At 54.8% G+C, this 15982-nt stretch overlaps 1 protein-coding gene across 1 annotated transcript in view; it reads right to left on the reverse strand.

Annotated features, from left to right (window-relative positions):
• Positions 1 to 1153: 1153 nt before the first annotated feature.
• The window catches only part of Cacna1g (calcium voltage-gated channel subunit alpha1 G), a 66795-nt gene continuing 51966 nt past the window's right edge, over positions 1154 to 15982 (reverse strand). Inside the window, 13 exon segments of the mRNA XM_051158326.1 lie at positions 1154 to 2553; positions 4108 to 4203; positions 4205 to 4278; positions 4491 to 4668; positions 6218 to 6352; positions 8241 to 8384; positions 9019 to 9372; positions 9699 to 9820; positions 9921 to 9999; positions 10139 to 10209; positions 10470 to 10603; positions 11311 to 11420; positions 12312 to 12463. Coding sequence (XP_051014283.1) covers positions 1816 to 2553; positions 4108 to 4203; positions 4205 to 4278; positions 4491 to 4668; positions 6218 to 6352; positions 8241 to 8384; positions 9019 to 9372; positions 9699 to 9820; positions 9921 to 9999; positions 10139 to 10209; positions 10470 to 10603; positions 11311 to 11420; positions 12312 to 12463 — 2387 coding nt within the window. The 3' untranslated portion in view covers positions 1154 to 1815.

The following is a 15982-nucleotide window of genomic DNA, read 5'->3' on the forward strand; positions in this document are numbered from 1 at the left end:
CTTCAAGAAACAAATCCAGGACTGGGTGTGCAGCTCAGTGGTCGCTGCCTCATACACACACACACACACACACACACACACACACACACACACACACACACACACACACACCCCTGACTTAAAGGGGACAGGCATGTTCAAGAGACCGTTAGTGGGACAGATGTTTGGGGTGGCCAGGGGTTGACAGGCTGGCTGCATCTCTGGTTATTCCCTCTCGGCACTAGGACATCAACCTCTCTCTGCTCCAGCTCCCTCCCGCTGGGCAAGCAGCAGCAGGACCATGTAAGCACCTTGGTTGTATCATTCATCACCCCTCAGGGAGCCAGCTCCCCTAGCTCAGTATTCGGGTCACCTCTGGTCTCCAGCCCTGGTCCTTGTAGTCTCATCCTTGGGAGGGGTGACCTGTCCTGTTTACACAGATTAATCTTAATATCAGCAGGCAGGTGGGTGAGGCCCAAGGCAAGAGGCTTTTAGCCCAGACACCTCAGGTCACCACCCAGGCAGAGTGTGGCAAATGCTGGGGTGGAAGAACAGGGCAGGAACCCGCCCACCCACCCCCCAAGCATTTGCCCCTCCCCCCATTAATCCCTACATTTAGATCTGCAGCAGCCAGGGGCTGCCTCCCGGCCTCCTCCGTTGGCCCCAATAAGCAAAACAGCTTCATTATGCCAATTTCCAGCTTTCAATATGCAGCTGATAGTTGTCAGCAGAAACAAGAATTAATCTGGAATTGCTCACACTCCCTGAGCTGCCTTGTTCAGAGGCTTCGATAAAGCTGTGCTGGAAAGAAACAGCAGCCCCTGACTCCCACTCCCAGAACAGTATTGCTGCTCTTCTCTGTGCTGACAGAGGTGGTACAGGGATGGAGCCCTCCAGGACTGGCATTTGAGTCCCTCCTCTCTCAGGCACACAGCTCATACATACCAACTCATACACACACACACACACACACACACACACACACACACACACACACACAGGGGCAACCCCAAATCTTCCCTCCCACCGCCCACTTTCCATCTCCAGGACTCTCTCCGGTCATCTAAACACAGCTATCTCTCCATCCCCTTTGCTTTTACTCTGGACTGGGATTAACTTTTTATTTTGGAAAATTACTTTATTTTATATAGATATATAGATATGTATGTATGTATATATAAAAAGGTTCCATTTCATTTGTAAAATCTCTTTTTTTTTCTCTTTTTCTCTTTTTTTCCCCCTACAGAAAAATGATGACGAGGTTAAAGGAGAAAATTAAGTTACATGACAGTTTCCAAAATGGTTTTTGCTTTCCACTGAAGATGGGCCGCCGCTGGGTTGTAATACACTCACGGTCCCAACTTGTGCTTTACAAGAAGAGGGAATATAACTAGACTGGTTATTTTAGGTTAAAATAGCCAAGAGACAGACGCCTTCGCCTCAGAAATATTCTGAGACACATAAAAGTAGAAGGAAACAAGTCCCCTCAGTCACAAAATGTCGTACATCCGGCATATACTAGATTCAATTAATTTAATAAAATAGAATATACATAGAGATTCTGCACAAACGTATTGCTTTCTCCCAACAGCTCCTGGTGTCGGGAGCCTCGGCCACACTGGGCTTCTCCCTCTCTTTCTTCCCGGCAGAGGTGCCAGGGCTGTGTTCTCTCCAGACTCTCTGGAGGTCCTGCTTGTAATCCCCCAGCTACTAAAGAAGCAGATGACGTGCCTCTCCGCTTATGCTGCTGCATGGGACTTTTCAGAAATACTGCCCAGGAGGCGGAGCTAGGATCTGCACCCAGTGGAGAAAAGTGTGAGGGATAGTGGGTGGGACTCAGGGGTCCAGGTCTGATGGGTCAGAAGACAAACCAGAGAGACTCAGCCCGTCTTTCTTTGGGGAGGGTGAGGCAGCCGTGCTGTCAAGGGGGCCGGAGGCCGAGGGATCCTTGGAGTCACTGGATGGCGCCCTCCTCCTGAGGCAGACACCAGGACTGCATGGGGGCCGAGGGCCCTGGCTCTCCGGGGGGTCTATAGAGATACTGGGTGGGCTGAGTTTTTTCTTAGGCCGGCTCCCAGGGCCGCCCCCAAGAGGTTGGCCCCCCAGGCTTGAGGGACTTGGACATAGGCGGGGTTGGAAGCCGCTGTCCAGGCAGCTGACAGCAATGGAGTGTCTCCTCTGTTCGTCTAGCCAGGACCCAGGCCTACGCCGGCAGCTCTGGGCCTCCACACTGTAGCATTTCTTCAGGTCCCGTGGGGACAGGGGTTCTTCCTGGCTGCTGGGTAGGAGGTCTCCTGAAATCCAGCTCAGCTCCGTGTCCAGCTCTAAGCTGCTTCTGGTTTCCGGAGGGTCCTTAGCCCAGCTGGGTTCCAGGCCTGGGCAAAGGGCTGGCGGCAGGCGGATGTGCTTGGAGGCCTTGCTCTGGCTGCTGGACCGCTGCTGCACCTGGATGCTCGACCCGCCCCAGAAGGATGAGGACCGGGTCAGAGGGCAGGAGGGCCCACTCACCTCTGACAGCAGGTCTTCTCTGCTACCCAGGCCCTGCACGTCCAGGGAGTCAGTCCTTATTGCTGCCTGTAGGAAGTGGATGTCCAGCTCAGCCCAGGGATTTCCTTTACAACGTGGATGCTCTTTTACCCTTTCTGTCAGGCTGGGCGTCCCGGACCCCCATGAAGTTACAGGACCACCCTATTAGCCTCTCTTATTGAGAGGAGGGGGCCATGAGCTCCGTGGTTCACACCTCCCCTTCAACCACCAAACCTTTCTTCTGTCCTCGGTGCCCCACTTCCCCAAACCCTGCAGGAGGAGCTCTCTGCAGTCTTTGGGCCCTGGGAGGCCAGAAAGAAATGGTGCCAGCTCTGCTTTCCAAGCTGGTGCCTTTGTTGTGCCTCTGGCCTTTAGGGAGAGCAAGGTAACAGTTCCCTTGGCCTTGAGTACCCTTCCCAACAGCAAGTATCCCTCCCTCTGCAGAACACGTGTTTTCTCTGCTGAGTGCAATCTACTTCAAGAAAAACTAACCCTTGTCTCTTCTGGGCTCCCTGCTACAATGCACACAAGCACCGTGCGGCTCTAACCCGTGGCTGCAGTGAAATGATTGCACGTGTGCCTCCGTTCTGAGACTGAGCTCAGAGAGCAGGAACTGTGTCCCAGTGCCTAGCAGCAGGAAGCTGCTTGGTGAGTGGGTGCAGGAGGAGGGTACCATGCCGCTCCCCAACAGCATGGGGCCGACAGATATCCGTATATCTGTGCTCAGGAACCATAGCCGTCAACACAAGGCACAGAAACTTCATTTGCCTCCATCAGTCACTACCTGTCTGGTTCATGGACAGTGGACCCCCAGGGTTGGCCAGAAGTAAAGACACCTAAACCCTGCCTTGTGTTCCCCAGATTAATCCAAAGTGTAAAGAATTTGGGGGAACTCTGAGCCTGGGATTGGGACCCTTCATACATGGGTACCACCTCCACTGAATGTCAGTTCCCCTGGCAACAACTGTTCCCTGGACCCTAGGCCTCCTCAGCAAAACAAGGTGTGTGCATGGGGAGGGGGTGGGAGGGCAAACGCCAATCTCTTCTGCTTTACCCAGTACCGTGTCCCTAGTACCTAGAGCTGTAGTTTGTTTTTTATGTGGTTGTTTGTTTGTTTTTTGTTTTTGCTTTAGTTTTTCTTTTTCTTTTTTTTTTTGGTTTTTCAAGATTGGGTTTCCCTGTGTAGCCTTGGCTGTCCTGGACTCACTTTTATAGACCAGGCTGGCCTTGAATTTACAGAGATCCGCCTGCCTCTGCCTCCCAAGTGCTGGGATTAAAGGTGTGTGCCACCACGCCTGGCTTTAGAGCTGTGGTATTATTGGCACACAATATACGTTTGCTGGAAGAATGAAAGCATCACTCTGGTCATCACCAACAGCATAGGAGTTCCAATAAAGAACCCCACCGCTAGCCGGGTGGTGGGTGGCTTATCACTGTGAGTTCGAGGCCAGTCTGGTCTACAAAGTGAGTCCAGTACAGTCAAGGCTACACAGAAAAACTCTGTCTTGAAAAACCGGGGGGGGGGGGGGGGGGGCGGGGCAGCGGGCGGGGCGGAAAGAACCGCACCACAGAGGCCAAGTCTAGCCCTCCACACTTGCTTACCTGGCGCCTGAGAGGCCTCTGAGCCAGAGGGGAGCGGCCGGGTGGGGGTAGTTTAGGGATGGCGCCCCACGTGGAGGCCCCGTGAGGCTGGAGCAGGGTGTGGTGCATCTTTGGGAAGCTGTAGGATGCAGCTGGTATCTGCTGGTTGGGAGTGAACAGACAAGATGGAGCCTGTGGAGAAGGGACATGGAAGGGTGAGTAGAGGGTAGTCTTTGAGCCCCGCCCCCATCGGGGCCTCTACCCCTCACTGCCCTGGGATGAAAGTTACTTCTTCCAGTCTGGGCATTTCCCCTTAGCCCAGGGTTTCCTCAAAACAAGAGAGACACTTCTTTTGTTCATCTTAGGCAAAGTTGGCTCTCCTTGAGCGGGCTAAGCTCGGGTACCTGACTGGGCTTTGGGGAGCCCCCAGCCCCTGTGTCCTAGGGATCTCTCGGCAGTGCTCCCATTGCGGCACATGTAGCTGTCATTGGGCAGAGAGTGTGTCCGGCTGACACCAGACTTCCTCACAGTCAGCAGGTCTGGTCCCAGGGGCACTGGCGCCTCCTCAGGGTGGGGTACCATCTGCAAAAGGACCAGAGGATAGGGTGAAGAGCATGCCTCTGGGCTTGGTAGCCGAGGAGAAGCTAGCCAGCATGAACTAAGCCCTCCTGCCTCCAGACCCACAGTCCTCCCCCTAACCTACCCACACCCCACCTCCACACCCTCCTAGGCCAAGGTGATGGGTATGAGCATGGTGGGAGGTGGGAAGACATACAGTGAGTCTCTACATATATGGAGGGAGGCGTGGAGAGGCCCCATCCCGAGAGCATACCCACAGGATCACCCGTGAGCCTCTGGGCTGGGGATGGATGGTGAAGGACTAGGAAGGAAGGAAAGAAGAGGGAGCAGCCCCCCAGCACTGCATGAAGTCCTCTTAAATAACCCGAGTTACCCCAGGGATGCACAAGGGGACTGGCCCTAGTTAGATTCATGCAGGTTAAATAACAGGGGAACACAAGGGGCGTGTCCCAGCCTAGTCTCCAGATCTACTTTAACCACACAGAGACCCTGGAGGGTGGAGGCAGGTAGCAAGTCCTGGGTACTGGGGACTCAGTACTCCCTCAGTGGACAGACTTGGGGGTGGGAGTGGGTTTGGGAAAACCTGTTTCAAAGAAAGGCAGCAATCAGCCCCGAACCCCAGAATAGGGAACCAAGGCTACATCCCAAGAGTTTCTCTCCCCCTTTAGAATCCCTTTCTCTGGGCCGCCCACCCCTAGTTCTTAGGGAGGCTGCAAAGCTCTTTTTGCCACATGGGCTCCGCTGGTCACAGTCCCAGCAAGTGGAGGGTAGTTTGAGTCTTTCCCTTCTAGTCTCAATCCCAGGACCCACTGCTTCCAGCCAGCCACACCCTCTAGAGATCTTCCGAGGGTGTGGGGGGGTGGGGGGGGGCTTTGATCCAGATCCTGCCTCAGCTGGCTGGCTCTCACGACAGAAGGCAACCGACGAGAGGGGGCTGCTCACTGTCAGAGGGGCAGAGGGAAACTGAGGAAGGGTAGAAAGGCCAAAGTACCAAGAAGCCAGCCTCCACTGCCCCCCCCCTCCACCCCGGAGCTTGTTAAGGATAGGACACAAGGACACACAGGGACAGCAGCGAGAGAGGAGACAGGAACAGTTTTTGGAGGGAGGGGGAGGGGGAGGGGTGGGAGGAGGGCATGATGGTGGCAGCAGAGATGTGTGTCTCACCCAGGAAACCAGTGAGTCTCATGAGGGAGAGGCAGGAGGAGAGGAGCAGGGAAGGAGGGCTGGCTGGTACAGGGCTCCAAAGACAGAACCTAGCTCCCAAGCAACTTCTGTTTTGGGCTGCCGTTCCTGGAATAAACCTGTCACCTTCGATGCCCATGTAACCCTCTGAGCAGGGTCTTGGTTATATCTTATCGAATTCCTTTATAGCCTCCCTTCCTGGGGGAGGGGGCAAGGAAGAATTCATGCCAGCAAAGGCTGGGGCACTTTATGCCCACAGGTGAATGAATGCCTCTGGGCAAGGACCTGGGCACAGAGTGGGAGGAGGGTCTGGAGCCCTGCAGACAGCCTAGCCCAGGCTGAGGGAGCAGCAAGGGATGTGTGCATGTACATTGCTCTCCAGGACACTAAGTAAGAGTGTGTGAGTGTCATCAGGCAAAGAGTCATCCGTCAGAGCTAGAGAGCAGGACGGTTCAGACACAATCTCTGACGTCAGAGACAGAGCCTCCATCTCAGCTAGGGGGATCTAGACAGGAGAGAGATGAGCAGGCATGAGAAACCAGGACGCACACTGGGCACGCTAGCAGCCCCCACTTCCCCTTTCCACAAAGCCGGAGAGGAAGGCATCCCATTTCACTCCCCGCCCCTCGCCCAATATACCCGCAACGCCTCCCCTCTCCCAGTTCAACCCCCTGCTCTGATCAGAGAGTCTGCAGCAGGCACCAAAGAGACAGAGCAAACACTGGCAAAGCAAAGAGACCAAGAGACGCAGAAACACATTCTAAAGATACCCCAGGCATCTTAGCAGCCCCCTCCCACACTACCACCACCCAGGGAGAGGGCTTCCACTCTCATAAAGATGATTCCAAAAAAAAAAAAAAGAAAGAATGAAGAAAGGCCAGCAAAGCCTAGTCTCCTCTCCACAGACAGAGCAGCATGGTGGTGGTGGTGGGGGGTGCGCTGGGGACAATGCCACCAATCTGAGGGCTGTTTTCTGCCTATTCTCTTCGCTTCCAAAAGCCTAGCAGGACTTGGCCTGCCCCCAGATTCTGGCTTCTCCCCTCATGGGCCCTCCTCCATCTGCCTGCAACCTGCTCCCCCTCTCCAATGTGGGCCTTGAGAAGCGCTCTCCCAGCTAGGATGAAGGGGGTGCACTTGGGCCACCACATTATCTGGCTGGCTCACCTAGGAGCTTCAGCATTTGCAAGATATTAGAGGAGGAGGGGGGTGAGTGGTGTTTGGGTGAGTGAGCTGTTCTGATCTCTGTCCTATCCCACCTCCATCCCCACCTTTCCCATGGGCTTAGTTTAGAATGGGGGAGGTTGGCGGGGGGAGGGGGGGACGACTTTCCTACCTATCATTCTAGGTCACTGCCAGGTCTGAGACTAAATCCTAACAAGAGGCATGGGGCTTTTTTTCCCCCCCCTTTTGAAACAGAGTTTCTCTGTGTTATCTTGGCTGTCCTGGAATTGCTTTGTAGGCCAGGCTGACCTTGAACTCACAGGGATCCGCCTGCCTCTGCCTCCCAAGGGCTGGGATTAAAGGCATGCACCACCATGCCAGGTACAGGTCTTTACCATGTAAAAAAATCACTGTCTATTTTCCTCCAGGTTATTGGCTACCTAGGAACCTGTGGGCCTATCCCTTCTCCCAACAGTCTGTGCCCCTAGGATTCCGCTATAATCCACACCCATCTCCTTAATCCACTCTAGATCTGTAGTCCCTGACTGGGGTGGGGGCGGGGTACTGAAGGAGTATTGGGCCAATGGGAGGAGAGCAGCGCTGGAGGGACCCAGAAAGCCAAGGCTCAGGGTATACTGGGGCTGCTGAAGAGCACACTGGGTGCTGAGGAAAGGGATTGCATTTGGTGAGGAAACCAAGTCCTACTTTCCGCTTCTGTTCCAGAATTCACTTCTATTCCCTCAGGACAGAAAACTGCTTAAGACAGCTCTCATCATGTCCCGGTGGGCTTCGCACTTACAAGGCCACCAGAGGAGTGTGGATGTGCACTGGACACTACAGAAGAAATAGACTAGCTAAAACACGTCCCTCTATGAGTCCCACGGCCCCTTGCACTAGCCTCAGAGGCTCTTCTTGCCTGGGCCTGATACCTAGCCTTCTAGCCCCACTGTTCCATCTCTTCTCTCTTCCAGATTCTTTCTTACAAATCTCTCCAAGCCCCTCCTCCACCTCTCTGTCTCCCCAGAATGGGTGATTTCCCTACTTTGCAGAGCCTGCAGCGCCCCCCCCCCCCCCCCCCCGTCTCCCAACTGCCTCCTGCCAAGTGCAGTGCCCAACTGTGTGGCCCTTCAGCTGCTCATTTTCTAGCTACCCAGTGGGCAGGCAACACCCCCAGCCACCCCAGAAGCACAGCACGGCATGGCACAGCTCGGCACATGACAGGGCACAGTAACCTGTGGGTCGGAGCCACCCCGGCTGGGGGCAGAAGGGAAGGCAGAGGGCTGGCCCCCTGGGCCTGCCAGCTCGTCCATCAGCTTCAGGTCCCCCTCCAGGGAGCCCTGGATCAGCAGGGAGATGGTGTCAAACAGCTGTCTGTCCTGGGAGGACCAGCCCATAAGGGGAGCCGGAGAGAAGTGTCAGGGAAGAGGGTTGGCAAAGGGCAGGAAGAGCAAGTGGAAGTGAAACCCATGTGGCATGTGCACACCAACACACAGACACACATACACACACAGACACACACACACACACAGCAACAGGGAGATGAGAAAGGGGAGTATTGGGAAAGATACAGGAAGAAAGGAGAGGTGAGAGGTGAGAGTGATCAGGGTCCACAGGGGAGAAGGAGAGATAAAGAGAAGATGGAAGGATGGGGAGATGGAAGGTAAGAGAGTGTGTAGGAAAGAGGTTTGACAATTGGGTAAGGATAAAAAAAAAGAGAGAGAGACAGGAAGGAAACAGAAGACTTAGCCTTGAACCTAAGAGCCTACAAGGGGAAGCCACACCAGGCTGGGGGAGCTAGCCAGCCTGCCACCGCTTTGCTAGAGGGTTGCCAGGCAGCCATTCTGGGAAGTGCTGTGCGGCACCTAGTCCCTCAACATCAAGGTAAGAGGAGCAGGCGGATGGGGGAGAAGCCCTGGGGCCTGCTGGGTTCCTCTAGGCCCTCAGTGAGCTGCTGCCCTTTGCCCTGCCCTCCCTGCCCCATGGCCCTTTGGAAGGGGCACCATTGCTCACCGTGGCATGTTCAAAGGAGAAGCCCAAGGCTGCTCCAATGTGGGCCGTGGTGTGTGGAGCCCCAGGCTTAGGGCTGTCGGGGCTGTTGGCACCCTCCACCCCAGGCCAGAGGAAGGGGCTGCCCAGCGGGGAGTGGGGCTGTGGGCTGAGGGTCTTCATCTCCAGCTCCAACTCGGCCTCCAGCTCTGCCTCCTCCTTCGCCTCTTTGTTGCTTTCTTCCAGGTGCTTCATCAGCACGGCTATGACCACGTTGACCAGCACGAACTGGGCCGTGAGCACGAACGACACAAAGTAGATGGGTGAGATGACTGTGTTGTAACAGGTGGACTCCTGGTCACAGTCCCGGAGGGTGTCCTGTGGGAGGTGTCAAGGGCAGAGGCATGAGGGTGGGGAGGACAGCCGCTGAAGCCGTCGTGGAAAATCAGGGTGCAGGGGGAGGAGAAGGACCCGGATGACAAGGGATGTCAGTATCCTGGCCATAGAAGGGTATTTGAGGATGCTGGGGGGAAGCATGAGTGAGTCAGAGCACAGCCTGAGGAAGAGAGTTCAGAGTGTGTGACCTGGGCGACAAGGGGCCATGGCTAATACATCTTCTCAAAGCATCTTAGGCCAGAGACTAGAGCACCCTTCCGGTTGTTCCAGCAGCCCCTGGGAGGGGTCCCCATCTTGTGGGCTCTCACCTTCATAATGCCATTCCAGTTGTCACCAGTGGAGACTCGGAAGAGGGTCAGAAAGGCCATACCAAAGTTCCTAAAGGTGGCATGCCGCCCCAAGCCCTCACAGGGGTGTGTCTCATCACACTCTGGGGGAAGAAGGGGAAAAGGGGGAAAAGCCATGTTTGTCTCATGAGTCCCCCTTGGCCTCCATCCCTGGCACCTCCGCTATCCGCAACCTCAACTCACCCAGGTCTCCAAAGAGCTCCACGCCCAGAGCTGCAAAGATGAAAAACAATAACATGAAGAGAAGTCCCAGGTTCCCCACCTGGAGAAGAGGAAAAGAAATGGAAAAGATGCTGCTGGCTCTCCAGTCAGCTTCCCTGAGGCCCCTGCCCTTTCGGAGGGCACCTCCTCCTCCTCCCCAGGAGGACCCTTCCCTTCTGCCCACCCCACTTCCCAGCTACCTGGGGCAGGGCCTGCATCACCGTGTCCAGCAGCGCCCGCATGCCCACAGCCATCTTCAGTAGCTTCAGCACTACGGAACAGGATGGTGTCATGAGCTGGCCCTTCCGGGTTCTCCATCACATAGCTGAGAGAGCCAGGCTGGGCTGGAGCTGGTGGGGGTGATCCACCCATACCCCAACCCACTCATGGTGGACAAGCCCGTATGGCAGAGGCTGGGAGGAAGCCCCTGGAAACTCATAGCCATCCTTATAACCTGGCTCTCTTTGTCCCCTTCTACGAGCTGGTTACCATGGGAAGGCAGGCACGGGTGCTGACCGTCATTGGACATACCTCGGGCAATACGGAGCACCCTCATGATACGGATGATGGTAGGGTTGATGGGCAGAGAAGCATTGACCTCAATCTCCTCCAGTGTGATGCCCATGATGGAAAGAAGCACAATAGCCAGGTCCAACTGGTTCCATCTGGAAAATGGGGAAGGCAGCTCCCTGAGTGGGGGAACGGGGGTTGGGGGAGGGTACCATGGTAGCATAGAAAAGTAGAACTGGGAAGGGCCTGTACTTTTCATTTGTGATCATTATTTCTCTCCCAACCCCTGCCCCCTCCCCCCCACCCCACATATGGTGTTTTTGCTCAAACTGAACTCAAACGCTCCTCCTCTCTCGGCCTGGCAGCGTGCTGAGACTACAAGCTTGAGCCACGGCACCTCGCTTCATCTGTCTTTGTTTTCAGCATTTATCTGCTTACTTTGTGCCAAGCACTGTTTTAAGAGCTCTATACCTGTGTCACAACTCTGATACGGATAGAGTTAGCTTACACTTCACAGATGAGGGAACCGAGGCTCACCCAAAGTCACTAAGTAGTAGAACTGGGATTCAAATCCAACCCAGGTGGTCCAGCTCCAAGCTCCGTGGCCGCAAGCGCCATCTGAAGCTACAGCGAATTCTTGCTGCCAAAGCCCTCTAAGCCTTGGCCTTGTCAGACCCCGAGTCCCCTCCCATCCCTTAAGCCCCAGATCCCTGACACACCATCACCATCAGTTCTAGGGTGGCAACCGGGACTCTCAGGAGTTAAGAAAGGTCTTCAGGCTCAAAGCCTTCTGGGTATTTCCCCAGGAGACAAGCCTCTATTCACTCTCAACTCTCCCAGACCTCTCTCCACCCACCGTTACCTGTCCTGGAAGAATCGGCGGAAGCCAAAGGCCACAAGTTTGAAAACTGACTCCAAGACGAAGATGATGGTGAAGATGTAATTGCAGATCTTCAGAGCCTCATCCAGGATCTGGCAGGAGTGGGGACCAGATGCAGTGTTTCCTTAGGGCCAAGGCAAAAGCCTGCCCTGCCCTTTCATCACCATACCTCCCAGAACTGGGAAGCAGGGTGAAGCTAAGGGAGCCCGCTTCCCCCATTTCCTACCATGATGGCTCACCACTGGCCATTATCCCATGACTTTTCAAGCCTGGCGCTTCATTTCCCCTCACGAGGTGGTAAAGGAACACATGAGTGTGTGCCAAGAAAGGCACAGAGCACTAAGTCTGGAAAGAGGCTTGCACATTATCAGTTCCACCTCCTCCTTATCCAGATAGGGAAACTGGGGGGCTGGAAGGCAGATGAGAAGGGTGACTGGAACCAGACGAGTCTGGGGGGGGGCGGAGTATTTACTAGATGGAGTCTAAGTCTTGAAAGGTAAACATCAGTCTGTCTTCTTCACTTCCCAAAGCCAGGAGCCATCCATAGTAGATGCTCAATAAAAAATGTATTGGTTCCCCACTTCTAGCTGTGTGATGTTGGTCAAGCCAACTAATAACCCTCAGAGACCCAGTGTCTTCATCTATAAAACAAAGGTGATGGCCACCTCTAAGGACACTCCTGCAGGTACAAGGACCCACGTAGTGCTCCCAATACTTTCCTGGCACCCAGAGGCTATATAGTTCAGGTTGTTGCCTCACCTGGGAAGGTCCCAAGGCTGTTGGCCCACCACTTGTTCTTTTTTGTTTTGTTTTGTTTTGTTTTGTTTCCGAGACAGGGTCTCTCTGTTAGCCTTAGCTGTCCTGGACTCACTTTGTAGACCAGGTTGGCCTCGAACTCACAGCCATCCACCTGTCTCTACCTCCCGAGTGCTGGGATTAAAATAGGCGTGTGCTACCACACCCAGACCACCACTTGTTCTTACCTGGGGCTGCTGATAATGTTCCATGGCCATAGTGACCACGTTCAGCCCGATGACACCAGTGATGAAGAGGTCCAAGTAGTGGCTGGTACACAGGTGGTGGACGAGGAGCCGGAAGCGTGAATAGTCAGAGTAGTAAGGCTTGCACTGGGCTTCTGGTGGGGCGAGGAAGAGAGTAGTAGAGCGAACATCAGGCCCTGTCTCCCACACCCCTCCACCCACAGCCCCTCCCTGCTGCTGCCAGCCTCTACTGCCAGTGCTGAAACATTCCGGTCACCAGCATCCCAACCTCCCCACCCCCACCCCAACTCCCCAGCTGCCCTTTGCAGGAGACAGCTGTTTTGGCCTGTCCCCTGTCAAGCATCTGTTCTACTGCCTGCGGTCAGGGCGGAACGGGATGGGGACATGCAGAGCCCCTCCACTACATCAGACACTGGGTGAGCCTGTATCCTAGGGCAGTCACTAAGTTACCACCAGCTCCTTATAACACCTTTGATTCCATGTTCAGCAGCAAAGTAGATCAATAAGATGAAAGACCCCCATCTAATCGGGCTCTGAGGGAGCTCTAGCCACTGAGGGAGGGCTGCAATGCCTTCTCCAAGCTTAGCCTGTGGGGCTGCCAAAGAGATTACACAGCTGGGATTTGTGATAGGACCAGAGATTGGAAATTGGACGTCTTGGCTGCCTGCTTGACCTACCACAGGGCCTCCAGCGGACTGTGCCCCACAGCCTCGGGCGGGGAGGGTAGAGACAGAGGCCCATGGTTCTGTTCTCTTTCAGACTTAAGCTAGGAGGTGGCACCCACAGACTCACCCAGTTTCTAATGAGGCAGTACCCAGCCTACCCTGGGTATTGGGGCGGCCTGACACCACAGGCTGGGCTGGAAGTGCTGTCTGAGATCTGTCACAGGCATGCTGTTGCTCTTGTAGTTAGCCAAACCGCTTAGAAAAGTCACAGTGCCAGAAGGTTATTCTGCCAAGTCAGGCAAGAGAAATCTGGGGGCAGGTTTCAGGAGCCCTCCTCCAGGTGCTGAGGTAAGGGCCAGGCCAAGGTTGGGGGTGGGGGGCACGCTATCTGGAAATGTGCCAACAGATTGGCTGCACAGAAAGCCACACAGAAGGAAGAGAGCCCCCACTGGGAAGGCATGGGCAGCCTCAGGTCCCAGACAGCCTTTCTTCTCTCAGGAGGTCTTGGCAGAAGCCAGTCAGGGAGGCCTACAGCCTCTGAGGCCCATGCCAGGGACCAGCTGGCGCAGGGACGGCAGAAAGCTTTAGGCCCAGGCCAGCTCATATACAACTATCTTTTCCCATGCAGAGGATTCCTTTACAGAGAGGTAAACTGAGGTAGGGAATGGCCTGAGAGGAGGGGTGTGTAAGTCCCCACCAAAAGCCAAAGGAAGAAGAGTGTCCGGAAGTGGCAGGTTTGGCTTGGCAGACTACTCTGCAAGCCCACCCAAACCCTCTCCATATCGGCCTTGAGGTGTGGATAACCAGGGTGGGGGTGGGGGTGGGGGTGGGACACAGACCCAGCAAGGCCAGGTACACCTCAGAGGTACCTGAGATCATCTCTTTTGTTTTCAGAGATGGGCCAGCCAAGTGCGGCTTTATTTGTTTAGGTGGCCTTCCTGACACTCAAGAATATGGGGAGTGGAGAGGCCAGGGGCAAATGATGGCGAGAGACCGCAGGTCATCCACACCCGATAGTGGAGGGTGGTTGAGCCAGCCAAGGCCTCTTCCTTCCTTCCTTCAGTACCATGAGAACCAGAGGGCGCTAGTCGCCCTGTTTTGCCTTAGCAGCCGGAACTCTTTCTCTGCATTAATCTCCATAAATGCCGAGAACACCCGATCCCATTATGCTAAAATATGAATGGAGAATTAACTAAAATGTTTGAATACAATTAGGTTAGAAGAAGCAGCTCCTTATTAGCCCCGTTATTAGTTGAGACAATGTCGAGGGGAGGCTGGAAGGGAGAAGTCCCCTCGACCCCCACCCCCACCCCACCACCCCACCCCACCCCACCCCCTTAACGCAACCTGACTTCTGTAGGCACACCGGGGCTAAATAGAGGTATCACCAACAACAATTCTGCCTTCCAGCCTTGCGTCAGGAGTCTGAGTGATGGTGGTGGGGCTGCATTCAGCCAGGGACCCTCCAGGCAACTCAGAGGAGTAGGGAGGCATGACTGAGGCAGGACATCTATTCATGGCCCACTGGTCCCAAGCCCTCTTTCTACCTTCAACCCCCAGCACAGATCAGCAGGCATCAAGGAAACCCTCCATTAACACACAGGTCCAAGGAACACCAAACCAACTAGAGTGGCCTATCCTCCAGCAGCCCCTCTGTCATCCAGAGAGACCCAGAAAGCCCATGGCCCAGCACCAGAAAGAGACAGCAAGACCCCAGCCATAAGCCTGATGTCCCTGCTTCCTACTAGTATCATGAACTGCCTTAGGCAGAGTAGAGTTCAGAGCGAGACAGTGGGGAGAAGGGCACTGGGCCTCTAAGGAGGCCCAGGGGCAAGTGAGGAGAGCTGGAAGGGCCTGTGAATGACAGCACTAGGCACAGTGAGTTAGTGGAGGTCACAGGGGGCCCAAGGCACAGCCAGGGCAGAGGGTTTGCAAAGGACACTGATTGGGAATAGCAGTTCCTCCCCCACCCCCCACCCCCCACATACAGCAAAAGCCATGCTGCTGTGGATCCCTCTGGCCTGGGAGAAGTAGGGTGGGGTGGGGGTGGGGATAAAGAGGGTTAGTGGAGATGGAGGCCAGAGGAGGCTGAGGAAAGTAAAGATGGTGCTGGAAGTCAAGTGTCACAGGGCTGGTCATGTCACCCAGCAGCCCCAGTCTCTCTCCCTTCAGACCTAAATGTCTGCTTAGGTCTGGTGTCTCGCTGATGAAATTTTTCCCTTTCACTGGGCCACAGCAGAGGGGTGAGTGAAAGTGTTTTAGCAGGAGGGGGGGGGGCGAGGATTTACATGTGAGACTTCCAGAAAACCCAGACAAGAAGCCTGGCTTCAATCTTATCACCGGTAGGTAGACTGGCACACCAGCACCTCAGCATCTGGAAGTCTATTAGAAATTCATGGCCAAGAGGGCTGGGGACACCTTTAAGGTGACTCCTAGGAAGCCCTGTCCTGTCTCTCCATGTAAGTCTTACTCAGTGAAGAGTGGCAAGCTCTGATATAGACCCGGATAAACCCCAGGCCCAGACAAGAGGGATATAAGACGTTTGGAGGCCCTGTTCAGAGTCTGGGTTGTTGCTACAACCAAAAAGAGTAATGGACGTGCCAACAGAAGGCGGCCAGGGCCCCTGGATAAAGGGTTAGGATGAGACAGCCAGTGTATACTGTGGTGTAGGTACGGAGTGCCTTGGTGGCTGTGCCTACACGTGCCAGTTAATGGGACAGTCCCCAGGGAGCCTCAGTGGGCCAACCATGTGTTTGGGAAGTGTTTAGAGGGAAAGGCAAGTGTGTCTATTTGTCGGTCTCCACTCTAATCAGCTACCCAATACCTCGGAAGGATTAAGCCGAAGACAATTTTCTTCCAACTTCCCCACATCCCCTACAGTGTCAGAAATTTGGAAAAAGAATCCCAACACAGAGACATGGGGATCCTAGCGACAGAGACACAAACCAGCCAGGGACTCCTGAGACCCTCAGAGAGACACTAGTTAAT

Source organism: Acomys russatus, chromosome 16 (genome assembly GCF_903995435.1).
Source record: "Acomys russatus chromosome 16, mAcoRus1.1, whole genome shotgun sequence".
Lineage (NCBI taxonomy): Eukaryota > Metazoa > Chordata > Mammalia > Rodentia > Muridae > Acomys > Acomys russatus.